This window comes from Manacus candei, unplaced genomic scaffold (genome assembly GCF_025592945.1).
Source record: "Manacus candei isolate 608988 ecotype Guabito, Panama unplaced genomic scaffold, ASM2559294v1 h1tg000088l, whole genome shotgun sequence".
Classification (NCBI taxonomy): domain Eukaryota; kingdom Metazoa; phylum Chordata; class Aves; order Passeriformes; family Pipridae; genus Manacus; species Manacus candei.
Window position 1 is genome coordinate 3,787,464 of NW_026138136.1, and position 27,485 is coordinate 3,814,948.

General features: G+C 37.0%; 1 protein-coding gene across 1 annotated transcript in view; it reads left to right on the forward strand.

Moving 5' to 3' along the window:
* The window catches only part of LOC127482479 (dynein axonemal heavy chain 5-like), a 158,229-nt gene that overhangs the window by 77,246 nt on the left and 53,498 nt on the right, over positions 1–27,485 (forward strand). Inside the window, exons 49-61 of the mRNA XM_051812846.1 lie at positions 2,869–2,958; positions 3,057–3,293; positions 3,803–3,970; positions 7,813–8,019; positions 9,256–9,585; positions 10,909–11,115; positions 11,203–11,445; positions 12,262–12,416; positions 14,593–15,257; positions 15,769–16,049; positions 16,415–16,630; positions 19,234–19,401; positions 26,557–26,775. Coding sequence (XP_051668806.1) covers positions 2,869–2,958; positions 3,057–3,293; positions 3,803–3,970; positions 7,813–8,019; positions 9,256–9,585; positions 10,909–11,115; positions 11,203–11,445; positions 12,262–12,416; positions 14,593–15,257; positions 15,769–16,049; positions 16,415–16,630; positions 19,234–19,401; positions 26,557–26,775 — 3,186 coding nt within the window. The remainder of the gene's footprint in view (positions 1–2,868; positions 2,959–3,056; positions 3,294–3,802; positions 3,971–7,812; positions 8,020–9,255; positions 9,586–10,908; positions 11,116–11,202; positions 11,446–12,261; positions 12,417–14,592; positions 15,258–15,768; positions 16,050–16,414; positions 16,631–19,233; positions 19,402–26,556; positions 26,776–27,485) is intronic.

Genomic DNA, 27,485 nt, shown 5'->3' on the forward strand with positions numbered 1-27,485 from the left:
TGATTTTTCGAAGAAAATGAAGATTAGGCTATAGATGGAAATGGAGTAATCAAGGAGACTCAGTCTTTAAGTAGACATATAGAGACTTTTTGAAATCAATTTAAATTCAACCAAAATAAAGAAGACAATCGCTCTAGTAATTCCAATTTGCTTACAAGCAGCTCTCATTTTTTATGATAACCAAAACAGTATTTGTCACTGAAAGTCTTCATGTCAGATAAAATCATTGTTAATAAAGGTACAGCAAGGAGCAGTAATGGAGGAGGAAACTAATTAGAGAATAATAGTTGTGAATCAGTGGCAAGAATGTATTTATTCTTTTTATGGATGTTATAAATTGCATTGTAAGTCACCGGTTTTTATACATATATAAAAAAAAAGGTCAGGAGGTAGTCTGAAGACAAGGATAGATTAAAAATAACCCCAACCCAAAATACAAAAGACAAAACCCTCTACCCCAAACAATCCCCCAAACCAACCTTATTTTGATTTAAGATTATCTTAGAGTCCTTTTGTATTTCCACAGGATTTTTTTAAAATAGTGATTGAAGGGTTGGATTTTCACCCTCCTTTTCTTGTCAGCAACATTTCCTGCTTAGCAATACTTTCAAGTAAACTCCCCTGTAAAAATCTCTACTCTCTTAAATTTAGAAGCTCTATTGCCACTTCCTTGTTTGTAAATGATGCTGCTACCTGTAAGCAACAGAATTGCTTTGCTAATGGAAGTAATTCTCTGAGACAGTTTCAAAAAACTGAAATAATTAAAATAATTACGTGGGTGGTGTTACTAAGTTTACCTGTAAAGTGTGAAGCTCAAACCAGTGATGGATGCTATTTGAGTAACTTAAGTTTCAGCATGTCTATGTACTGTTTAAATGAAAAAAAGTCTAGTAGGAACTTAAGTTTCAGATGTGACTAATTCATCCCTCCACATTAGATCTCACACTAATCCAATTTGTGTAAAGGCTGGTATTGCCCCTGGAGCATAAAAGTGAATATGTAATCCAAAGAGTTTCTTAAATTTAATATTTTAATGCCGATGTTAAAATTAATGTTACAAATATTAGTAACTTTAGATTATTGAGTTGTTCTTGTGCTTGTCTAAACCCTTTGAGTATGTTGCTAGCATCATGTCCTGAAGAGTGTTGTAGAGTCCACTGAGTTCCATAGCGATTGTACTCTGTGGAAAAGGATCTCCTTTTCATCCGAGTTTTTAGCATATGACTTAATTTTTCAATCTCATTGTAAGGGATAGCAAATTTCTGATCCAAATTCTTCACAACTTGTGTGTATTTGTCGCGACGCAATTCATTTTCCAGTCCCTCTGTCCCAACAATCCATGCAAATTTCTGTCTTGATCTTGTATCCTCTTTTCAGCCATGTATTGTTTTAAAAATCGTAGTAGTAATAACATACTAGCGTGTGTAGAACTGATTTTTTTTTTTTTTTCATAAACTGAAAGAATTAGAATTACCTCACTGGAATAAGAAACCTCACTGGAATCATAAACACCATAAAACTAGTTCTGGTGAAAATTGGGCTCTTGACAGTACAGAATACTTTGATGCATGAAATATCTTTATTCTGTGTGTGTCAAATCAATTATTAAACAATTTACGGTGCCCTATGAGACATCTAGTCTATTTTACAGATGAAGAAGCTGAATCTCAGTGAGATTTAGGTCCAAATTCTAAAAGTCTTTAGACTTCAATTTCCCACTCTCCTTGTGGATGGGTAAAAATCTTGATTCAGTCTCTGTGCCAATAAATATCAGCATAGAGTCCTTAGAGAACTTTAGCGGCAAACATTAAACTGAAAATTGAAACAAAGCTGGTGAGTATGTGGTTAAACAGCTCAGTGATTTTTAAAAAATATCTAAGTAATTGTTTACATCTTTGGGTGATCAAAAGCCTTCTCCCTTACAGGACATGACAACTATTAACGGAATTCCTCCAAAATTATTGTCTCCCATATTTTCACTTCTCAGAATGAGCAGGCAGCATTGATTTCCAAAGATTATGAAGGCAAATGGAACCTATAAGGAGGGAATTATATTAAAGATTGTTAAATGAAGGTGCAAATAGGCTATAATTTATATCAATCTGTATTAGGGATGGCAGTTGATATTATAAAACAATTCTGCACTGCAAATCTCAGATAGAACTTTACATCAATTTGAAACTTTACTCAAGATGTTTCAGAACACTTGACAAAGGCAGGCATGGTAGCCATCACTAGGAAGAAACATGAGGAAAGTCAAGTTCCATTAAAATGAATTCCAAAATTCCCTTTGAATCCTGTCAGGATTCTACAGGAAAATGAGAGTACTGGTTTCAAGAGAGACATTATGATGCAGTCAGAACAGATCAGATAGACAGAAATTTATAGTGGTGAAGTTATGCATTGGACTCGATGATCCTTGTAGGTCCCTTCCAACTTGTCATCTTCTGTGATTCTGTGATTTTATATATATATGTGTGTATATATATATATATACATATCATTACAGCAATTCTAGTACTTTTATCCTCCTACCACAAAAATGGCAATGGTAGATTAAAATCTCCAGTGGAGATCCCTGATGAAACTGAAAAGCAGTCTTCAAGCTGTTGTCAGGAAATTCCTGTATGGATCTCATATGAATAGTTCTGACTGTGTTACTTCAAAGTTATTTTTCTAATATGTTATTGTTATTAAAAAATTCATGATCTAAGTCTGAATATTTGTAATCCCAGAAATGAGGAAAAATATTATTTGGGATAAAGTTTAGAATATATTTAAAATTAAGAAATTGGTCTAATCTAAATATAAATCATACCATTGAAACTGGTAAACGAATTGTTGAATGATGTTTTTTTTTCTTTCCAGGATGTGATGGATTTTGTTTTTTCTGCTGTGACACCAAAAATGTCGATTTTAGAATGCATGTACATCAAACAAGCTATTGACCTCCTACAGGTAGATACAGCATTCCGCTTTTCTTTCTCTGATTCTGTTATTTGTGCTGGGACATTGTTCAAGGAGGGCTGTAGTTACATATTGCATCTGCTTTGCAGGGTTTACTGTCTGACCGAGATGAGAAGCAGCTCAGTGAGAAACATCTTGCTCGCTTGTTCATTTTCGCTGTGATGTGGTCAGCCGGAGCTCTTTTGGAACCAGATGACAAGCTGAAAATGGAGCTGTTCCTACGGAAGCACTCTGCAGTGAAAGAACTACCAGCTGTGAATGAAGAAGAAACCATGTTCGAATTTGGTATTGATTCCTGTGGCCAGTGGGAGCACTGGTCAAAGAAGGTTTGTATGCTGCAACATGCTAAGCTTTCTAAATGAGTATAGAAAATGTATTTTGTAAGAGACGTATTATTTTATTGTTTCAAACCCTACATAATTTGGTTAGGAAGATTAATCCTACCAAATGTTTGAGAGTTTCTTTTTTGAAATATGTTTTTCTTTTCTCCATAAGTATCTTAGGCAGAGAATAGAAACATGTATTTGAAATAGCTTTGGAAGTGAAACAGAAGTGATCTTAGCTTTGTCTACTGTCTGCTGTTAAAGAACTCCCAGCAACAAAAACATTTTAGCATGTACTAGAGAATAGTGGAATGAAAATATCCTGTTAGTCTAAAACCCTTTTAGAAAAGCTGGGAAAGGCACTGATTGATTATAAATGGATGCTTGGCTTTCAGGAAGAAAAGTTTTGCTAATGTAAATTTTATCAAGTACATTTGATTTTGTGTTCTGATGCAAAGTGATTCTTGGGCAGGTAGAATTTCTCAAAATTTATGCATTTCTTTCTTATGCAGGTCCCTGAATATATTTATCCTAAAGATTCAGTACCAGAATATACTTCCATTCTAGTTCCAAACGTAGACAGTGTCCGAACAGACTTTCTAATGCACACTATCATGAGGCAAGGAAAAGCTGTTCTGCTAATTGGGGAACAGGGAACCGCAAAAACAGTTATGATTAAGGTAGGTGGAATGGAAAAACATATGTAATATATTTGTATGTTAACATCACAATAATTGACATTGGCATAAATGTTAAATTGAAATCTAAGAGTAGTTTGATTTGTCTTCAAATTACATACTAGCATTCTTACTGAGGCCTTTTGCCAGTACTCACATGGACTACAAGCAAAAAACCCTAAGTATCTACATTTTAATATAAAGGTTTCTTTTAAGCTTTGATAACTGTGGCCACAAGGTCATGTGATAAATGCTCTTTCATATGCTTTCGTTTCTTTTGAGAGGTCAAACTGGAGATTTTGCTAAGAAAATATTGATCCTTGGAAGATTTTTAATTTTCCTGTGCTTTGTCAGTGGTGCCAAATGTGAACTGATCTTTTGTACGCCTCTGTTGCAGTCTTTCTTCACAAACCAAACTGAAGAGAAAGAACTCCTTTACTCAGGGTGGTTTTCAGAGGGTAAATTTATTATTATCTGCTCTCTCAATTTCTTCACTGAAAATGCCATTATGTTCTTTAGAAAAAAAACCAAAACAGGATTATCATTAAATTAACAAATAAATGTTTCTGTATTATAAAATAGTGCAGGTTAAACATATGTTACTTACAAATATTAATGATTTACTACAGAAAAGTCAATAATTGAAAGGCTGAACAAACTCACATGTCATTCCAAACTTGGCATCCCTTACTCGAAAAAATGTGAGTGTAATAGTTTTCAGCATGGTGTCTCTGTTGTCCAGGGGAGTCTGTAGACTCTTTGATCAATAAGAGGTAGCTAAATAAAACTGATCTGCTGTTGGGACAGCTGAATTTGCCGTACAGGCATCTGTACCTCCACGGGAGGATTCACAGAGGTCTTGAAATTGAAAATAGCTGAAAAACACTGGCCTAAACTGACCTTTGGCTTTCTTAAAATCTGGAGCCATTTTATGCCCTCCAGCCATGTGCTTTCTGAGCCCTGACATAAAGCAAGTTGTACCCATGCCAGCAGCCATTAATACTACTTTTTCAACTTGGCTGTCGTTGCCAACATGCATGCCGGTGTAATGTCAACTTCTGTTCCTGGCACCAGCTGGAGAACTATTTTAGCAGAGTGAAGAGGCGGGGTCTGGGTGGTGGTCTTGATATTCTGCATGCTGGATTTTGTCCAGATACTGGCAACCTCCAGGCTTCAGCTGCCATTCCTGTCCCTAAAAATAATTGGAGTTGATTCTTGGGAGTTGCTTACTCTGAGTCTATGCTGTAGAGCAAAGTATGTTCATTACACAAGAGAGCATAATGTCAGTAGACATTTGATCTCATTTAAGGTTAGGAGTGAGTGTTATCTGCGTTCACAACTGTTCCGCTTCTGCTTTCACCTTGTGTAGAATTTTACTTTCCTACACCCTGTGGAAAAAAAATGTTCAGATTAAGTAGTTGGTTTCATGAGAAAGTAAAACAATTTTAATATTGAACACTTCAGGTAGTAATCTTCAATATTGAGTAAGTTGTCAGTATAAATAATAAAAAAAGAATTTATAATGGAATGTTAATTTGTGATCTTTAATCTCTGTATTATTAATTTACAAATTGCAAAAAATCAAAAATTTAATATGAATCTAAGATAATTGAAAATTCTCTGATTGTTTAACTAACAAGAACAATCCCATTCGACAACCTCTTCTTTTTCGAAGATAGTTCTCGTTTATGTACTGTGCAATATTACAGTTACCATGCAAACATTCTGAAATGCCATCATGAATAAAACAGATGCATGCTTTTTGAATGTTTGAGAATTCCTAGTTGCAGTGGGTTGACCTTGCCCAGCTGCAACACCTCCACCCAGCTGCTGGTTCCCTCCCCTTCCTCAGCAGCACAGGGGATGAGGTAAAGACAGGGAGATCTCAACTTACCAATTACTGTCATGGGGAAAACATCTGACTTGGGAAATGCTTTTAAAATTTATTTCTTGTTAAAAATTGAATTAGACGGTGAAAATCAAAGAGAATACTAAAAACACCCTCTCCTAACCCCCCTCTTCTTCCCAGGGTCACCTTAACTCCTTCATCCCTGACTCTTCTACCTCCTCCCCACAGAGCAGTGCAGGGGGTGGGGAATGGGGGCTGCAGTCAGTACATAACAGCTCCACTCTGCCTCTCCTTTGTCCTCACATTGCTTCCTCCTCCAACATGGGGTCCCTTCCACGGGTTACAGTTCTTACCGGGGCTGAAGTTCTTTGTGTACTATTCCTGTGTGAGTACACAGGGTCACAAGTCCTGCCAGAAAACCTGCTCCAGCCTGGGCTTCTCTCTCCGTGGGTCTGCAAGTCCTTCCAGGAGTTCCAGCGCAGGCTTCCCACAGGGTCACAGGCTCCTTTGGGCATTCACCTGCTCCCCTGTGGACCTCCATGAGCTGCAGGGGTACAGCCTGCCTCCCCTTGGTCTGCACCACAGGCTACAGGGAATCTCTGCTAGAGCAACTCCTGCCCTTCTATTCTCACCTTGGTATCTGCAGGGCTGCTTCTCTCTCTCAACTTCCAGGCAGCATTTTGCCCTTACACAGGCTGAGTGTCTCCAGTGGATCTGCTGGAGGTGGCTGGAGACACAGCCAGTGTCTGTGTCTGGCTGTGTCTGGCATGAGGAACCCCGTCCCCTTCTTGCAAGGGGCTGCCCCACAGCTCCCGCTGCCAACCCCTAGGCACCTGCACCTGGTACATCAGCTTTGTACAAATTGTTGGAGTGCCAAAGAGAGGTCTGAGCAGTGACCTGCACCAACCCTGTTGAGAGTACTCACCAAACACAGGACTGTTGCATATACATTGCATGTATAAACTGTCATTTGTGTGAGGTCTGAGAAAAACCTATTTCTGAAGGGCACCTTTTCTTAAACTGCAATCACCATATCAACAAAATCAACAGTTTAACAATATTAATCAAAATATTTTGAGGGTGTTTGGCTGTATCTTCCTTTCTGTTGTCACAGGGAGTGTATGTTTCACTGGAGTTGTTCTTAGAGCACTTCATCAGCGATGGTATAGATTTATTTTTCTGAGGTACCAAAATGGGAATATTTCTAGCCATTTCTATTTCTCTTATGTAGATGAGAATTTAAATGATATTCAACTTTGTCATCATTGCAGAAGAATCTTTAAAAAGAAACTATGTTGGAAATATGGAATTTTTAACACTATTTTTATGCCCCAAGAATTTTCCTAAACAAAATATTTCCTATATCCCTTGGTGTGACTCCAGGGTTACATATTTTTATTATGAAGCCTCACTAAATACAGAGAGTGGAACTTTGTTGCTTTAGGGTATCCTCAGCAGCTATGGAAATTGTACATATTCATAAAATTCAAGGATTCGTTTCCTTATTAAGAAAAGATAACTATCAGTAAATGTGATGTAACTGGGTTCAATTTTAAACTACCATTTCTTTACACTGCTTTTGTAGTAAGATATGTTACTGTAGTGTAAACATGAAAAAGGATCTGGTTTTTCACTTGTTCCTTGCAGTCTCCTATAATAGTTCATCACTAACAGCTTGAATTTAGAAAAAATCCTGACAATTGTTAATGCAAAGTTTATTTGCATCTTGAGTTGGCACATATCTACTTGTTGTAACACTTAGTGAAGTCTATTAAAAGCTTATAAATTTTAATACTTAGAAATTTTATGCAAAACATTAACCGACAGTTTGAATTTCAAGTTGCAGATGGTAAATTTATCTGAAATAAACTGGGTTTTGAGATTTTGAAGTTAATAGCAGGACAGAGATTTTTGCAGGGCTGCTGTGCGTCTGCATCTCCTTTTGGCTGAATTCATCTGGATTTACTGGTGCACTTTAAATTGGTTTGTCTTACAGAATTTTACAAGCAAGTATGATCCTGATGTTCACTTGACCAAATGCCTAAACTTTTCTTCTGCAACTCTACCAAATATGTTCCAAAGGAGCATAGAAAGTTACTTAGATAAAAGAATGGGCACCACATACGGTCCTCCATCGGGGAAGAAAATGACTGTCTTTATCGATGACATCAACATGCCTGTGATTAATGAATGGGGTGATCAGGTAAAAGGAGAACATTTGAAAATTGGTGGTCTTACCATTTTTGCAGATGGAAGTACTGATCTGTGGGTTGCAAAAATGGGACAGTTTAGGAAAACGGTATCATAATGTGGACTAGACCAAGTATGTTTACTAAAAACAATTTCCCCAAGCTGGTTTTTGACAGGACTAATAAGCTATCATTCCCAAAAGATCAGGAACAGTGTCAAACCACAAGTGCAATCACTGTAGCTTTTAAGCCTTTTGGTATGGTTGCATGCAGAGCTAGTAGAATTTCCAAACTAGCAGTCCTCAGAACCAGAGTGGGAAAGGAAGCATTTCCTTCTTTGATCTGCTCTGGACTGTAAATTGCAGTTACTATTATGTGAAATCTAAGCTGGTGATGAGTCTAGAGAACAAGACTTAGGAGGAGTGGCTGAGGAAATTAGAGTTGTTGAGCCTCGAGTAAAGAAGGCTCAGTGGAGACATTATTGCTCTCTACAACTGCCTAAAAGGAGGTTGTAGCCGGGTGGATGTTGATCTCTTCTCACAAGCAATAGGAAAAGGGAAAATGGCCTCAAGCTGCAGCAGGAGAGATTTAGATTGGATAACAGGGAAAAATTTCTTCACCAAAAGGGTTGTCAAGTATTGGAACTGGATGCCCAGGGAAGTGGTGGAGTCACCATCCCTGGAAGTATTTGAAAGGCAGGTGGATGTGGCGCTTAGGGACATGGCTTAGTGGTGGGCTTGGCAATGCCGGGTTAATGGTTGGATTTGATGATCTCAAAGGTCCTTTCCAACTTAAACAATTCTATGATCACAGTTGACATTCAAGACTAGCAAGCTGTCTTGTGGTATTGATACTTACAGACCTATATTCTGAAAATCTGAATTAAAAAAAAAAAAATTACTGCTGAGAAAAAGTAACTTTCCTGCTTCCGGTATAGCTCTGTAATCCTGCTCTCTCACTGCCTCTATACAAGTGAATGTGTGACTGTACTTCATGCTAAATTAACCCTTCTTTGTCACTATATAAGTGCCTGTGTCAATCTGAATATATGGTCTGGATTGAAAACTCAAAGTGCTGAATGTTCTTAAATTAAAATCATACAAATCTAGTTGAATGTCTGACTTCATGTCCACAGCTACTTATCACATGGCACTTACATGTGGCCAATCCACTGCATACGCTTGGTTGCCACATTGCGTATTGAGGACCCTGAAACACTTAACTCCTCCTTTTTTTTTTTTGATATCTAGGTCACCAATGAGATTGTAAGACAGCTGATGGAACAGAAAGGTTTCTACAGTTTGGAGAAGCCGGGAGAATTCACGCATGTGATTGACATCCAGTTTGTAGCTGCTATGATTCACCCTGGGGGAGGTCGGAATGACATCCCACAGCGCCTGAAACGCCAGTTCGCCATCTACAACTGCACACTGCCTTCTAGTTCCTCTATTGATAAAATATTTCAAACAATAGCTGAAGGTTATTTCTGTGAACAACGTCATTTCCCTGCAGAAATATGTAAACTGGCTTCAGCATTAGTATCTACAAGTCGAAAGGTTTGGCAAATGACAAAAGAAAAGGTAAAATTACCTATTATTATCTATTAAGGCCTTGAAACATCTGAGCCAGGCATTTTGAACTATTGTTTGCATTCATACTTCATATTGTGAAGTTGTGACCAGTGTGTATAACTACTTACTGATGCCTCTGTTCTGAATTGGTTGCTCTCAGAAGCTCCTTAGCTGACTAAAAACATAATCACATGCAGTGTCTTCTATAGCTAATATAAGAATCACATTATATATGTATAATATAGTAAGCATAGCTGATAGAAAGATTGAGAGATCTTGTGGCTGAGTAAACGTCAAGAGCACAAGGAACAAGAAACAAAAAATTAGATAGGAATCTTCTCTAAAGATGTTTGGGATTGTGACAAACTTTAAAGATCTGAATTAAAAAAAAGAAGTCAAATTTGACAGAGAGGGAATCAGTTCAAAACAAATGAGATCTGGTACTTATAATTTCTAAATATTGACTTTTTCCATTTCAAACAGATGTTAAAAATATTTAACTTCAATTCCTGAGCAAATTTTACTTTGAAATAGACAAAAAACCTGTATGTGTAGAACGAAATTTGAAAATATTAAAATTACATCATAGAAATATGTGTCAAATTTGTTCTTCTAATGAGAAAAGTGCAGGAGAGTAGTAGAGAGATAGGGATTTGTTCAATGATATTTTCTAGACTTGAAAAGGTTGGTGAGAATTGCACAAACAACTCACTGTAGATATAAACTTGGCTTACAGGGAGAAATAGAGAGTCTTCTAGTGAAACTATTGGCTAGTCAATATTGACCAGTATATTCAACAGAAATACTGCTAGTTAACTTCCTAAAGAGAAAACCTGGCTTTTCCTAAGTTGTAAATTTCCCCCAAAATATTATTTTATCATTTTTCCTCTCTCTTTTATTCTGTTTTCTTTTCCTCATCTACTTTCCCTTTTCCTCATGAACCTTTTCTCACATGTTTTGGGAAAGGACAAAAGAGAGTAAGAGAAATGATCTGGAAGAAAGGACAGGAGCAACACCACAGGTTAAGCAGTGCTGACATTTTTACTGTGGCCTTCAATGCCATCATTAACTAACCTGTCTTGGCTACTCTTCAGTGCATGTTTCTGGGACTTGAAGGATTCAAAGAAACTCAAATGAAATCTGTGTGAAAGTAAAGAGCTGCTCATGGCTACTGTCATTTCTTCATTTTTACCATTGCCTCTTAAATGCCAAGCATGTATTTCTGCTTGGCAAGACTGAAGTTTGTGAAAATTTCCGTACTCACTTAATACTAAGTAGGAAATATTTTTCTTTAGCAGTTATTTGAATACAGTTTGTGACATTATTTTGTAGATGTTACCTACTCCAGCTAAATTTCATTACATCTTCAATTTACGAGACCTCAGTCGTATTTGGCAAGGAATACTTACAGTTACTTCTGACGTCTGCCAGAGCATCAGTGTTTTGGTAGCCTTGTTCCAACATGAGTGCAGACGTGTTATTGCAGACAGATTCATCAGCCAAAATGATAAAGACTGGTTTGAAGATACACTGGAAAAGGTAGGCAAATAGTGTTTCAGTATTTGCGACAGAAAGAGACCGATGACATATTTCATTACTAAAGAAATCCTTAATGTATTGTTGTAGATTGTTTCTGTAGAGCATGGTCAAAATCTATTTGAAGATAAATGCACAGAATTATACTTTGTGGATTTCTTGCGTGATGTCCCAGAGACTAACGGAGATGAACCTGATGATGTGGAGTTGAAGGCTCCAAAAATTTACGAGCCTATCCCATCTTTGGATTATTTGGCTGAAAGATTACAGATGTTCATGCAACAGTACAATGAAACTGTCAGAGGATCAAAGATGGATCTGGTATTTTTCAAGGTATTGCTGTTTGTAATTATATTCATACTGGAAGTACCTGGTCTTTTGTACTTACTGATAAATAGATCTTGTGTGTTTCTATCACATTACTTTGGAGATAGCTCAGAATGGCTAGCTTTGCATCCAGAGAGCCTTACAAATGAACTCTATGAAGCCATGCTACCATCTCTAGCTGCCTATGCTCCCACAAATTATTCCATCTCTTTGCAGTTCCTCATCTTCTCTTCCTCATTCTTTGCATAATTCAAAGCACAACTAATTTGTTTATACAGTGCACATTGTGATTGTCATCTTGCTTTCCTGTAAGTTACCTCCTTCTCAAAGGTCTTGATGCACGATGCTTTCTTCAGCTTTAGACTGGGTGGTTTGGTAGGATTTTAGGACATTTCAGATTAATTCTTGCTCCAAGATAAATATATCAGTTGAATAAGAAATGTAGATAGTGTACTCGTATTTTACCTTTGTCAGCCTATTTGGAGAGCCTGTAAATAGCTCAGCTAGAAGGCAGGGGGAGTCCTTTCAACTTTTCCTTCTGTCCTCTAGGGGGCATGCCCTCAGCTCTGCCGGCTACAGACAGCGCATATGACATTGCTTCATATAAGGACATTTCTTTTGGGCTAGGCTTGCTGCCCACTGAAGTCAGGGGGAAATCACCTGTTTATTTTGATAAGTACAGGGCTAAGTCTTTGGCATAGGCTCCAGAGAAGTCATGTAGCTGTTGAGAGGCAGTTACTTGGTGACATGCTTCTAGCTGATAATACATTTGTCATGGTATTATTTTTACATCTCTTCATCCCCTTTTCTCTCTATACATAGGATGCAATCATCCATTTGATTAAAATATCACGGATTATTCGAACTCCACAAGGAAATGCGTTGTTGGTGGGTGTGGGTGGATCTGGAAAACAGAGTCTGACCAGACTAGCATCATATATTGCTGGATATGAGAGCTTTCAGATTGCTTTAACAAGGTAACACAGTGCAGCGTTTATAGACATTTACTCCTTAATTTACCAGAGAAATAAATGGCTCACAATCAACTTAAAGAAATGCAAACCTCTCAAACAGTTAATCCCTCATTGTAAACTACATTTTTGATCCAAAGTGTCTGTGCAAATGCACAATCTGTAGATGAGAGATCCTGGGTCTTTGTTTTTCTGACTTTATGCTATTGACAAAAAATATGCCTTTCCTTGGGCGTTTGAGTCTGCAGTGCACCTCTGTAATATCCCAATAAAATATAATTTTGCACTAGAAATAACATGGAATAATATTCTGGTATATGCTGCATAATAGGCAAATGCTGATGGGCCAGGGGAAATAGTAATTTTTTCTATAGATCCTTATGTAGCCAGACTGTGTTATTACAACTGCTATCAATGTCTTTATATTTTGTAGTGCTGAAATTTAGTAATTAATAGAAATTTGAAGGGATGGGGAGCAACTACTGTCTTCCTTCTGCTTCTCTTTTGACATAGGGTTTAATGTGGTAAGCAATAAGGACCAGCAGAGTGTATTTCACTTTGCAAACTATTTAACATGCTGAGAAATATTCCTTAGAGACGTATATCAGGTCTGTGAATAATGATATGAGGTTTCTGGTGAAAGGAAAGAGAAAGAAAGATGTATCACAATCTTTTCCTGTGTCCCAGAAGCAGAAGGAAGGAACAAAGGGAACAAAATAAGGAGGGGAATAAAATAATGAAGAGTCACAGAAGAGAGTCTCTAGACTTGCAAGATTCAAAATGCATTAATAAGGCAAATATATATTTCATTCACTTAGGAAAGGTTCATTTGCTGAAGCTAACTGGAGGCAACCTAAAAGCAGGTAGCTGAAAGTGTGTATTTAACAAGCAGATGGTCAGCTTTTGTAACTTGCCACAGGAGGCTGTGAACACAATATCAGCAGATTTAATTGGACAGCAAGAGGACAAGATGGACATACTTTTTAGTATTCTTCATACAATGGCAATGAATATGGAGAGGGGAAGAATGGAATGAGCAGTGAAAACTGGATGCTGGCTCATGTATTCTCTCTAAGTATCATTTCACATTGCTGATGTTAAGATTATTGAATTAGATAGACTGCTGTTCTGACTTGCTAGAGAAATTCTTATCTTCTTACTAGAATACCACAAATTACTGTAAAAACTGTAGCTGACATATGCAAACTGAAGAGCAAGACTGTTTTACAAGCTCTGCAGTGCTTGCATTAGGGGTATTTATAGAGCAGAGGTAAGATGGAGCTGGAAGAGAACTGGGACATTTTCTGTATGGCATGTTGAATATAAAAAAAAGAGGCTGTCAAATAGTGAAGAATGGGTCATGCATATATTGCAAGAATTACTAAGGACTTTGAAGAGATTCTTGGCAATAAGAGAATGGTTTCAAAGCAAAGAGGTTCCTAATTTCAGCTTTAATTAGCTAAGGACAAAGTCTGCCATTTTATTAACCTTACTTTGCTTCATTTTTTATTGCACAATCTAAAATCCGTGGTTAATTTGTGTGGACTTCATCTGAATCTTACCTGTGTGTACCAGCCATAAGAGGCATAATGACAGAACCAATCATGGTCTCCATTTGCAGCAGAGTTGATCAGCCCAAGTGATAATGTTCAAATACCATTTCCTGGGCTTGATTTTAGTTAAACCATAAATACAGTAAAAACCACAATAAACCCCTCAGTTTTGTTTTCTCTTGTCTCTTAATGATTTCCTTTAACTTGCTCTCAATATCTTTCAAAGATAATCCAGCTATATTTACGTAATGGTTACACGTATCAAAACCTACTTGACAATTTCATCCAGCTGTATTAACCTACATTTCCAATAAAGAATTTACATCTGCAAACGTGGGAATGCAAAGCAGCATTATAATTACCTTAAACATAGTATTGCTCTCACCATCATTTTTTCCAGCGCATTATTTTGTTGATTTCACCTCCTTTCTCATGATTTACGTTACTGAGCATTCACTTTGGGAATTGTTTAAGAAAAAAACCTAAAAAACGTAACCAGGAGATATGGTATTAATTTTTTTTCTATATTTTTTTTTCCTTGCCTTAAGTAAACTATTCCAGATGATAGATATCTCCTAAAATGGTCTGTAATTCTTGTTCTCTCCTTCTTTAATAATTTTCTATTCCAGAACATATGCCACCAACAACCTTTTGGATGATCTGAAAATCTTGTACCGTACTGCTGGGCAAAAAGGAAAGGGTGTTGTCTTTATATTCACAGACAACGAAGTCAGAGACGAATCTTTTCTTGAGTACATGAACAATGTTTTGGCTTCAGGTGAAGTCTCAAATCTTTTTGCACGAGATGAAATAGGTGAAATCACACAAGACCTGATACCAGCAATGAAGAAGGAGTACCCAAGGCGTAGTCCCACTGGTGAAAATCTTTATAATTACTTTCTTGCTCGAGTTCGGAATAACCTGCATGTAGTTCTTTGTTTTTCTCCTGTTGGGGAAAAATTCAGAACTCGTGCACTCAAATTTCCAGGTCTGATTTCAGGCTGTACCATGGACTGGTTCCAGCGCTGGCCTAAAGATGCTCTTGTGGCAGTTGCGCAGCATTTTTTAGCTTCCTACCCTATTGAGTGTACAGAGGAAGTGAAACGGAGTGTTGTTAACACCATGGGAACAATTCAAGATATTGTTGCTGAAAAGTGTGTTGAATATTTTGAACGATATAGGCGACGAACATTTGTGACACCAAAATCTTACCTGTCCTTCATCGGAGGCTACAAAGCTATTTACAAAGAAAGGTTTGCCAGTGTTGGATGCTTGTCTGAACGCATGAGAACAGGTACTGTAAAATCGATTTGATTTTTGTTTCTTTCTTTGTTTTTAAAAGGGTGAGAAGAATCTGAATAAAAGAACCTAAAAGTGCGGACTTAAACTGTGAGCTCGCTTTCATTTGGAAGCAGACTCATATGTTTTCAGCTGTGTTGTGTGTGATTACAAAATATGCAGAGGTCTTGTTTCAGTGAACTTTATGAATGTTCAGATTATTAGTTAGCAATTGAAATACCTGCATGTATGCATGTGAAGGAACTACTGAGATCCTAGTTTTCACATTTAAGCATGCTAAAAGTAAATCTGAGAGAAGGTAAGTAAATACTCATATTCACTCTCTCTGAAGAATCTTTTGAAGAAAAGAAAAATAAAATATTACCCCTGCTTAATTTTGGTGTTCAACAAATGAGACCACTCACTGGTGCTTCTAAATAGAAATCTGAGTGACTTGTTTTGAATATCCCCACTGTTTATCTCTCAGTAAGTCTTCCTGTTGCTAAAATGGAATTTGTCCACCACAGGTCTTGCAAAACTGATGGAAGCTGAGGTTTCAGTAAATCATCTCTCTGAAGAGTTGGCTATGAAGGAGAAAGATTTGGCTGTAGCTTCAAAAAAAGCTGATGAAGTTTTATTAGAAGTAACTATGAAAGCCCATGCTGCCGAAAAAGTGAAAATGCAGGTGCAAAAAGTAAAAGACAAGGCTCAGGCTATTGTGGATGACATTGCCATTGATAAAGCAGCAGCAGAAGATAAGCTTGAAGCTGCAAGACCTGCACTGGAAGAAGCCGAGGCAGCCCTGCAGGTCAGAATCAAGTATATTCTGAACATGCATGTGGTTAATGATTATTATTTGTAATAACATGGCTCATGCTTCTGACTTGGAGGGAAAAAAAGAGATTGAAAGAACTAGCACTGGCCTGTAAAACCTTGTAGAAAAACACCCTGAAAACTGAAGAGGTGAAGAGGTAAGATGGACAGTACTCTACTGTTGGATTATAAAGCAGTTATTGAGTGGTACTATCTTTAAAGACTTTCTGTGGAAGTGTGTCTCAGTGACCTGCAAACCTGCGATAATTGCATTACAGATACAGTCCTCCAAGAAAAACATCATTCTTTGCAATTGAGTTAATTTAAATAAATGAACTATTTTCTTCTATGATTTTTCAGACAATAAAACCTTCTGACATTGCAACTGTTCGCAAACTGGGTAAACCTCCTCACTTGATAATGCGGATTATGGATTGTGTGCTACTTTTATTCCAAAGAAAAATAGATGCAGTAACACTGGATAAAGAACGCCCAGGTGTAAAGCCATCATGGACTGAGGCTCAGAAGCTAATGAATAATTCAGGATTTCTTAACATGTTGCTTACTTTTCAGAAGGTAAGAAGTTAACAGGGGCACTACTGCTCCTATAACTATCTTCAGAGTTCACATGAAAGTGCCTTCTACCATAAAGGTAGTTTGAAACAGATGAGGCTTTCATGTACCTATAGTTATAGATATCTCTGTGACTCCATTCCTGTTCATTTTCATGGTTTGTTATTTCAACAATTTTCTCCTGGGCTACACAGTTTTGATTGCAGACAGAAGTATCCCAAGCAATAGACCAAATCTTGAGAACCTTTGTGTTATATTTATTCAGTCAATTCCTGCTTCTAAGTAAGAATTTGCCTTGGAAGGGACCACTCTTGATTTTTCAAATGGCTCACCTTCTCCAGCATTACCAGGCCTGTTTGCCTATAAGGCACTCTATAACTCTGTCTCCACTTTGGCAGGGAGGTAAGAGGAAATACAGAAGAAAATGAGCATCCTGTCAGGAAAAATACTGGCATATTTGGGAACTTTTGAGGTTCTTTCACTTGAAAAGTAGCAAAATGAAGAATGATCTGAGAAACTTAATATCAACTGTAAGAAAAATAAAAGCAAACACAGATTTTTATTTCTGCCAGGACATAACCTTGTCCTTTTTTATAGCAAGATTCACTGAACTGTGAGACAAGGAAAATTTCTCTGTAAGAAAAAAAAAAAAGAATGTCACAGGTAGCTGGACCAGGTTTCAGCAAAACCTGGGTTTTGTGCAATGTTGCAGAACATACTCTTTCATTTGTACACTGATTTTTTTAAAAATCTATTTCAACTGTGCATTTTGCTGATCCATTTTTTAAGCTGCTGCAGTGTTTTTATTGTAAAGATCATTCTCACTATCCCCAAGAGCCAATTCTCTCAGGGAGCCATATTTTTGAGGCACCATGTGGAAACTTGCACTGCCTCTGTAGACAGTTTTCTTCCTGGACCTGTCAATCTAGTCACTTTTCAAAGTGCTATTTTCACTAAACAGAAGGAGGAAATGAGTTTAAAGATAGCAGGGACTAATTATGCACTCCTTACTCAAGCTTCTCTCTAATGAGGCTTCCAGTTTTGGGACTTATTAATAGTGTATGTATTCCTACTGGTAGTTTGCAACACATTTAACTTTACTCAGAGGAGTCAGAACAAATTCTGTGGGACCAAGTTCTTGCAGGAAGTGATGATGATGAACGTGGTGTAGAATACTAGACTGCTTCTATCCCTGATGGGGTACTTGTCATCCTGTCCTTCTGTGTCATTTCTCTTTTCTGAGTATATATGACAAGAAAGCTCATTATGTTTGGAGTCCTGAGTAGACAATGCTGCGTACTTGTTTGTGAGATTTTTGTTATTTCATAATTTTTTAGGCAATGAAAATTAGTGGATGAAGTAGTTCTTTGGGTTTAAAATTCATTACTTAGAAGGAAAAGTGTGACATTTTCCAAGCTTTTGAATAGAAATTTAGGCCATTGCTGATTGGTCTTTCCTCCACCTTTGCCAGCTTGCTAGCTCATAATTTTGAGCAGGAGATAAAAAAAGGCAAAATGTTTGTCCAGCACCATTATACATTTTAGTAAGTGATCATAGTGAAAATGTCACCATGGCTGATCTTGGGAAGGATATAGTGAATGTCTTTGTTAGTAGAGTAGCTAAAGATCAGACAAGGCAACCCTTTCTACTATGCAGAAAACAGGGAAAGGGTAAATTGCTTGACAGTATGAATGGTGGTTGATTTTCAGATGCATTAAAAGAAAGGCATTAATACATTGCCAAAAAAAAAAAAAAAGGAAGATTCTTAACACCTCTATTGTTAAGCAACCATTGTTACCCTGTATAAGCTCTTCTACTCTCTACATTGCTGAAGAAGATGAATTCCATTTTCTTCTGACACATAATTACAAAGTAACCACCATCATCAAAGATCTGGCTTTTCATGTTCTCAACAGATTGTGAAAGGGGGATAAAAGCTGATATTAGAATAACAGCTGAAAGAAATCTCTTTTAAGGTTAAGGAAAAGGATTAGTGTCAGTGAAGTGAAGTCAGTGCCTTGCAGTTTCACCCTTTTCCTTCCCAAAGCTACGTTTGACTCCCTTAGCCGTGTTCACATCAGTGCCTGTCTGATGCCATGGTAAGCTTGTTCCTGGAACTAGACTAGAAATAAATTAATCAGTAGTTCGCTGACTTACATTTCTGTCATTACGGTATTATGATATGCTATTATGGTAGCTTCCAAACTAGGTCACTGAGCATTGGTGATTGGTATTAAAGATGGGGCAAGAACATCTGGTTGAGAGGGAAGGGAAAGAAGGTACAGTGTTGTAGCAACAGTAACTTAGATCACCTCAAATTGTCATGGAACTATGGGTACAAGTAATGCCTGTAAATCTTATGGGTCAAATAGAGATATTAAATGGCAACTCAAGTCCATCTGTTGCAAGGGAAGTGCTACTTATTTTTACAAGTTCACAGAAAACTACTAATCTGTCCTTTATAAGAGTAAAAGACAACAGTGTCATTCTGTTAATTTATTCTGTAAGCTGATAGCCTTATGACTTTAAAAATAAAAATGTTTCTGTGAAGCAGACCTAATTGTAAAATCCATTTGAAAAAATAATTTTTCCTTTCCATTGACTAGGACTCAATTACAGGAGAAACTGTGGAGCTTTTAGAGCCTTATTTGAATATGGAGGATTATAATCTTGAGACTGCTAAAAAAGTGTGTGGAAATGTAGCAGGTCTTTGCTCATGGACACAAGCAATGGCTTACTTCTATGGCATCAATAAAGAAGTTCTTCCTCTTAAGGTATTTCTTGTTGCTCATTTTATTTTTTTTTTTTTTTTGAGGGATAAATACAGTTGAGTGGAAAAAAGGTTGTATTATTTTGGCTAAAAAAGATCATGAGTTACAAGAGATTCTTGTTTCTTCACACCTGGTTACGAAGTCAAGTATACACAGCTTGAGTTATGTCCAGCCAACTTTTTCCTCTTACACAGCTACCCTCTGGTACATTTGTTACTTGTGTGAATGCAGTCATTTTTCAATCGGTTCTTTATAGAGCCTGGCTAGCTGTAAGTGGGAGATAACAATACCCTCTCTGCTCTGGACTTGGTGCCAGGCACTCTGGCTTCAAGAAAACTCCTCATTCCTACTGGCCTGGGAAGAAGCCTACTCACTGTGGCCATGGTAAAATCTGGGAGAGGAGAGACCATTCTTGGCACAGAACTATTCTTTAGTGAATTTAGCTGGAATTCATCTCTCTAAACAAATTTTGGAGTTTCGAACTACGACATTCAAGAGTACATAGATAATAAAGTAAGTAGTCACTGGGCATAGAATCCTGTTGTAACACTGAATTACAGTAAAAGGGATCAGCTACTGCTATCTGCGTTCCTACAGATAGCTTTATTGTCTTGGAAATGTTTCATTTATGAGCATAATAAAAAAAAGGGCTTTGAATATTTATATAATGATTTATAATCATTGCTTCTACAGGGGTTTTTATGGCTCTTTTCTGAAGAAATACGTTCAATCAGTTATGCTTCTGCTGTACTTATGTTCAGTTTCTTATTGAATAAGCCACTGTATCAATGGTATATTCAAAACTCTTGGCATAATCTTTTAGTATACCTAGACACATCTGATTCAAATTCGTTAAAAGCATATTTTTTTATTCAAGTAACTGATAGAGAAGGCTATATTTCTGTGATATATAAGTAGCTGTTCCCTTTTCAAATAATGGGATGTTCACTAATGAAAACAGAATTTGAAATCTTGCTACTGAGAGCTATAAAAGAGAGCAAGACCTAGGGGAAATAGTGACTTTGTATGCAAATACAACTCTGAAAGCTGAAAAAGTGCTCTTGTGGTTTTTATTTGAATATATATGACTTTAGGACTACATATAAATTTAACTTCGTGTTCAAGTATTTGCATTCTTGTCACACTGTAGCTGATAAAAACCGAAACACACATATCCTGGAAAAGTGGTGCCTATTGTCAGGTATAGAAACAGTCACAAATATTTTAAAAACTGAAGATGACAGAGGGAGGGAGAAGGTGTTTGAAGTATGCAGGAGATTATTACAGGAAGTAGTGGAGTGATGCTAAGAAAATAATTGAAAGTAAATGTACAATTAAACTGCATAAAGTATTGGCACAGTGTGATTCACCCAGGTTTACTGAATGAATTAATCAAGCTGCTTTATCCTAATGGCTGTTCTAGGTTATAAATCCCCTTCAACGCCTGCGAAATCGAACCAATATATTTTTAAATTGCATCTTAGGTGAGACTCAGTGCCTTGTTTGCCTTAAATATGACAACTTGTAAAATCTAATTGATGGTGACTTATATTTTAGTAAGTATAGTGTGCAAAAATTAACTCAATTCTAGGAATGGATACTGAGATTCTTTAGATATGTGGCCTGAAGCCCAAGGTTCATTAGCTAGAGTCAAACACAGAAAGTATAACCGAATGCTGCCTGAAAATACAATGCTTTATAGTTGTTTATCATACAGTGGTCACTGTGTGTGTGTCATTATCCCATAAACCTTCAGCACGAAGGTGAACCTCTCTAGCTTGCTACCTAATAAAACACCTGCTGGATTAACCTGAGAATTTTGAGACAGCATCTGCTATTTGTCCATGAGTGGAAGAGAATAACAGCAGAATGGAGAAGCCCTGACTTTTGCTGTGATTTGCTGTTAGCCCCCAATTAAAATACTGTGTATAGGAGTATAATTTCCCTTAGAGATGTCTCCTGTGATTTTAATTAAGTTTTCCTTAGGCCTGTTATGATGATCAAGGGAAATTTGTCTACAGTTTATAAATTCTGTTTGATATTGAGGATTCTCCCTGTCAGACTCAGTTTTAAATATGAGACTTTATTGCCTTTTCTGCTTTCACTTGTCTCCATGCTGAACTAAAAACCATAGCAGGCAATAAGAGGAAATTTGCACCCGAGGAAGAGGTAATAGCCAAGGAGTGTTGAAATTTGATAGTTGTCTGTTTAAATAAATGTGTCCTTGTCAAGGTGATGCCCACTGGGCAGGAAAGCAAGCATACAACTCTGAATTCAAGGCCCACAATAACTGTGGAATGAACATATACTCTGGGGGGTGAAGGAGAGTATTAGATCACCTAACAAAACAGAATGAAGTCAGGACACGTAACTGAACAGAAAAGTTCGGAAAAATACAGAAAGTCTTTCAGTGACTAGTAGAGACTGTGAAAAGGAGGTAAGAGACATGATCTCTGTGCCTTTCAAAGGTTATTTTAATTCCAAAGAATGGTCAGTGATATCAAAGAAAGTTAGGCCAAGATTTATTAATGTCACTCTGCAGGGATCTGTTTGCATGTGTACATATGTACGCATATATACATGTAGGTATTTTTTTCTTTCTTTTTTTGTTTGGTTGGTTGGTTGGGTGCTTTTTTTGTATTAATTGATTTTGGAATGTCTGCAAAACCTGTTTATGCTTTTACCTCTTTACAATGTTTCCCTTAATAATGGTGAATATAAGTGTATCGTGATATTGAATCTCTGAGAAAGCTGATATAAAACCAATGGAGTGTCTATAGGAAAAATCTGCAGCAATCTAAGACAGAGCATTTTAGAGAGTGCATTTCCATGAAGAGCTTTCAGCCAGATACCATGTGCCCAGAACAGGACTGAAGCAAAGGCAAAGATGATCACTCAGCACATCCCCTGAGGCTAAGGAGCAAAGTGACAGTCCAAGTGCAAGAAGCCTTCTGGCCTAGTCCAGTAGCAGTGAGTGCTCAATGGACTGTAAGAACGATGAACTTGAAAAGCTAAAATTCTTTAAACACAAGAAGTGCTCAGAAAGCTCCAAATCTTCCTTACCTGTAGTGAACTCTAAAGTTTTGGCCACTTTTTTTTTTTTTTTTTAATGGATTCTCCTAGTAACATTTCTTGAATTTACTGAGCAGCAGCTGCTCTTCAGAGTGATTTGGGGTTGGTCTGGGCATTCAATTCAAGAGCAGGTGTATATAGAATTAAATGGTACAAGGCTTATTTTTGTTGGAGAAGTCATTTTTATTGAACTGCCTTTTTGGATCAGGGTCTGATATGCTCAGTACTTTGCAAAATTGAGTTTGCAGTGAATCACAGAGAAACTTAACGGCTATGTCAATACTTATAAATTAAATAGTACTAGTGAATTTTTCCAGGCATTGGAAAGTGATCATCTGCCCCGTTAAATTGTTATAATGATCCCTAGTGTGAATTTGGTCTTGGCTAAGCAGCATTTTCTCAGCAATCTCTGGGCATCTTTCAGGAGCTAGCCTGGTCCAAGGACCATTTCCACAAGGCTGTTTGCACACAATCATGCTGTTTTAGAGACTAGGAGAGCTTAAAGGACCTGTTTTATGCTAGTTAATCTCAGTGCCAGAGAAAGGTCCTGGACATGTTTCATTTAAGTGTATAGCGTGACTCTAATTACATGTTTATTTGTTCTGGTTTTATGTGGAACACAAAAAGGTTAAAAGATGCAGGATCACCTTACCACCTGCTATGAAGTCCCCTCTGAGGACAGCTTGGAAGAAGGAAAAACAGCTGCTTGACTATTTAGTCTGTGGCCCTTGTTGGCAGAGGTAGTCTCCATATTTGCCCCATGCAGACTGATGCAGAGAGCAGGTAGAGGCACTGACTGGAGCAGAGAATTGTCTGTCTGGTTCCCCAAAATGCAAATGGCAAGGAAAGGCCGAATCTGGTGCTTTCACGTGAGCCTAGGCATGTTCTAATGTAGCCCCATCTCTCTGGGAGCGCAGGTAAGAATGTGGATCTCATGGCTCAAATCCTCATGATTCATTCACATAAAATCCATTTATTCAGGCTTTCATACTGGATCCAGCTGGAACAAATTGTGAGTCCTTGCTTTACTCCGTGACTCAGAGGGTTGAAATGAAGGGTGTGAAGCTTGTTCACATAGCAATGCCACTAAAATTAGAAAGGCTGCAGTGGTTCTTTGTGGTTGGGAAATACACTTCCTGCCTTCTATTGGCTGGAAATCTTTGCATGAAGTTGCTTGCAGAAGATTCTCTTTGGCAGCAGAACTTACCTCCTGCTCTCATGGCAAAGCCCTACACAGGAAGCTGCCAGCCAAACTGCCAGTGATGTCAATACAAAAGCTGTGTTTATACCCATATAATTTTGAAGTCGAGTTTCAAAAAAAAAAAAACAACAACTCAGGGAGAGAGCAAATAGTGATGATTTCAAAGGGTAATATGTAACAAGTAGTCTTTCTGCCTTTGGGAATCACCTAGGTTTGTCATCCTGCTATGTTGTCTGTCGTTCTTGTGCAACCAACCATTATTCATCACGTATGATTAAGTAACCTACAAATCAAACTAATACTAAAATGTCTCATACTTCATTATGGTTACCCTAAAATTGGCTAAGAACTTTGGTTAAATTGTCTGTAAAATAGTTTCTTATTATAAGTCATCTTCTAGAGAACCCGTAGTCTTAAGTAAATAATTTTGGTGTTTTGTTTTTTTTTTATAATACAATATATTTTTCCTTTGTATTCGTCTGGAATATTTTTTCATTGTCACTACATCTTCAAGGTTGATAGCCTTTTAAGAACTTTTAAGAATGGGGAAATCTATTTTAGCAATCTTTTTCACATTTCTGGATAGTTTATTGCTGCTTTTCATATTTATGAGACATCATTGCTCATATGTATTGGGAATTCACATGCTCATCTTTTTCCATTGAAGTTCACATCCTGCTGTGATAAATGTCAAGGTAAAATATGAATACACACAGCCAGGTGTAAGTTCTCTGTTGTTCCAGCTGTTCTCCCTAGATTGTTCTTCCTGACCCTCCAAGGATCTTGTTCTCTGTGTAACCTCACTTTTTGTCATCTGGGGCTGAAACAATAGGTCATAACATTGTTTTACTCCCATTTTTAGCTCTCAGAGAATTTGAGAATGCTCTGCAGTGAGGAAGGGAGGAGATAGAAGAGGGCTAGTACAGGGCTCTTTCTGGATTTCACTAAGAAAGGCCTGACAGCAGATGGCTTAGTGAGGTAACTGCTTTAATAGGACAGAATAATAAGAGGAGTTTATAATAGATTGAATGACCAAAAGAGAGAGTTTTCTCTCCATGGACGGGATCTGCTCTGCTCAGGATGCCATGGAAAAAACTATCCAGACTCTGTCTGTTGCTGCTAGGTGCCCAGCATCTGAAGGGATGTAGAGTTTACTCACTATCTATGTTTGCTTTCTTCTCCTGAACCTTTTCAAAGCAGTTATCTTATTAAGCCATTTGTTGTCAGGCCTTTCCTATTAAGATCCAGAAAGAGCTGTACACTGTGTGTCTCTCTCTCTTTTACCTCACCCTTCTCACCTCTCCCCTGGTGCAGGACACAGTAACAGTACATCAATTCCTCAAAACTCCTTTACTGTTTAAACTTTTCCTGATAGTCCAAGATTCACTAAAAAATAACACTAGTGGTTCTGAAGTCTGCTTAGCTGGATTTGAACAAGACTCACTGATTTAACAGGAGATGCTCTTTAATGTGCTCTTTGATAAACAGTGAAGTAAAAATATGTCAGCAGTCTTACATAATGGAAATTTTGTGAACAGCCATTTTGCTGGTTTATCTCGGTTCTGAAATATCTTTTTATCTCTAGGATCTGTCAACAGACAAGGTGGCTACAGTAAACTGAAATTGTGCTGACAGTGCTATTCTCTAGCATATACTACCTATTTATACTTAGATTACTAATATACATACACACAGATACGTGTGATTTACCTGTATCCAATATACATGTATACAACATACATATACATAGATATTGGTAATCTACTTCATGATTAGTACATGTGCACTTCTCTAATTCCCTGCCCACAGACCCATCTTTTGAAATACACCAGATTTAAAGCTGCTTCTTTTGCTATGCCTAGATCTCAAAATCCGATCTTGGCTTCTCTCTTTTTTTTTTCTTTTTTTTTTTTCCCTACGCAAAGGAAGAAGAATCTGCTGATTTTAACATATTTTGATAAGAATTAGATCTATATTTTTAGTTAAGATTTTATGTGAAAACTCAACCCGTGGTTCTACTGTTCACTAAAAGTCATTCCAGAGATGCCTTGTACTGTTACTCTTTAAGTGTCGTGCAATGTGAGTGTCAAATTTCATATTTGTAATAAAACAGTTTTTACAGTTTCCATCTTCATAACTCTTATAGAAGAAAAAAAATAGAAATAAGATACATGATATTTAAAGAAGTTTTTAAAATATTCAGAGTAAATGGAAGCAACCTTTATCTGTAAGTGTGAATTTCATAAGAACTTTGTCAGGCTCTAATCCTTTGCAAACATATATATGGAAATACATTCTGAGTTCACAGAATATTGTTTCCCTGCTGTTAGGAATATAACAGTTAAGAGGCCACATTTAAATGACTGGTAACTCATCATGCAAATTTATATAGAGATGTGAGAAAAGTCTCTAGAGTTTTACTTTCCAGAGAAGCAAAAAATGCATTTGTTATATATTTGTTGTTGAAGTAATTGATGGAAAAAGAGAGGAGAAGAGTGCTTTTTGTTATCATTATTATTATTTTATAATCAATGAGAACAATCCTAATTTTCTTTTGCACTGAGAATATATTACGTAAAACATTGCATAGGGTGCCTCATGTATCTAGTATACAGCTATTTCAAGTGTGTTGTGATTTAAAATCATTGGTCATTGTGTGATCAATAGATCACTCTGGAAATATTATTGAAACATTTTAAGGTTGCCTTGAATAACTTTGATGCTATGCTTTTCTTCCAGAAGTAAAAAGAAAAAAATTCTGTCATTATAAACATGCATAATTTTTAAATGTACCCAATGCAGTACAATATGTGCCATTAAATGAATGTCATTTGCTCTTGCCAAATAATAAGAATTAACTACTCTCTATTTCTAAATGTGTGTAGGCAAATTTAGCCTTGCAAGAGGGAAGACTTGCAGCTGCCCAAATGGAACTGAATAGCGCACAAATCCAGCTGGATGAGAAGCAAATGGAACTGAATGAGGTACAAGCCATGTATGATGCTGCTATGAAAGAGAAGCAGGCCTTGCTTGATGATGCTGAGGCATGCAGAAGGAAGATGAACAATGCCACAGCTCTGATTGAAGGATTAGGTGGAGAAAAGGTAGGTTTCCACACAAAGTAGGTGGGCAGTTTTGAGAATATTTCGTAATGATCGTTAACAGGGCTCAAAAAATTCAAGGCATGGTGACATCTTGATATCATATGACACTTTTTTTAGTTATATGTATGGTTGTTTTGCTTGAAGTTAGTGTATCTAACAAAGTAAAACAATTTCTTGTGTTAATTCTTCTGTATGAAGATTTATGTCATATCATATGACTCATATTAGGATGAAGTTCAGATTTAAAGCCAAGGAACCAAATTCCTTTTAGCTTTAGTAAGAAGAGGAATTAGGCTTAACCTAAATAATTGCCCTAAAATATTTATAAGAAGGATTACTCTCTTTTTCTCACTGAATATACAAGCATACAAATTTGAAGCTTGACTAATTTTCTGAATTATAATTGAAGTTCAGACTTCTACTGGAGCCTTTTGCAGAATTATGGGCTGATTGTTATCCTCTACACTGAGCTTGAAATTTACCTTTCCTATGCAGATTTTTCTGGCTTCAGCCTGAAGGTTTTCAGAGGAAGCAGGATACTCTTTTTACCTCTCTGATTATTTGCTTTGTTAATTCCTTGGTTGATTTCACACAAAGTCAAAATTGATAAGAGGCTTGACTTCAACCACTGCGTCCTGCAAGGCTAGGACTTCATGATTTGTTTGCATAACTGCACTTCAAAGTATATCAGTCAAAAAATGTTAGATGCT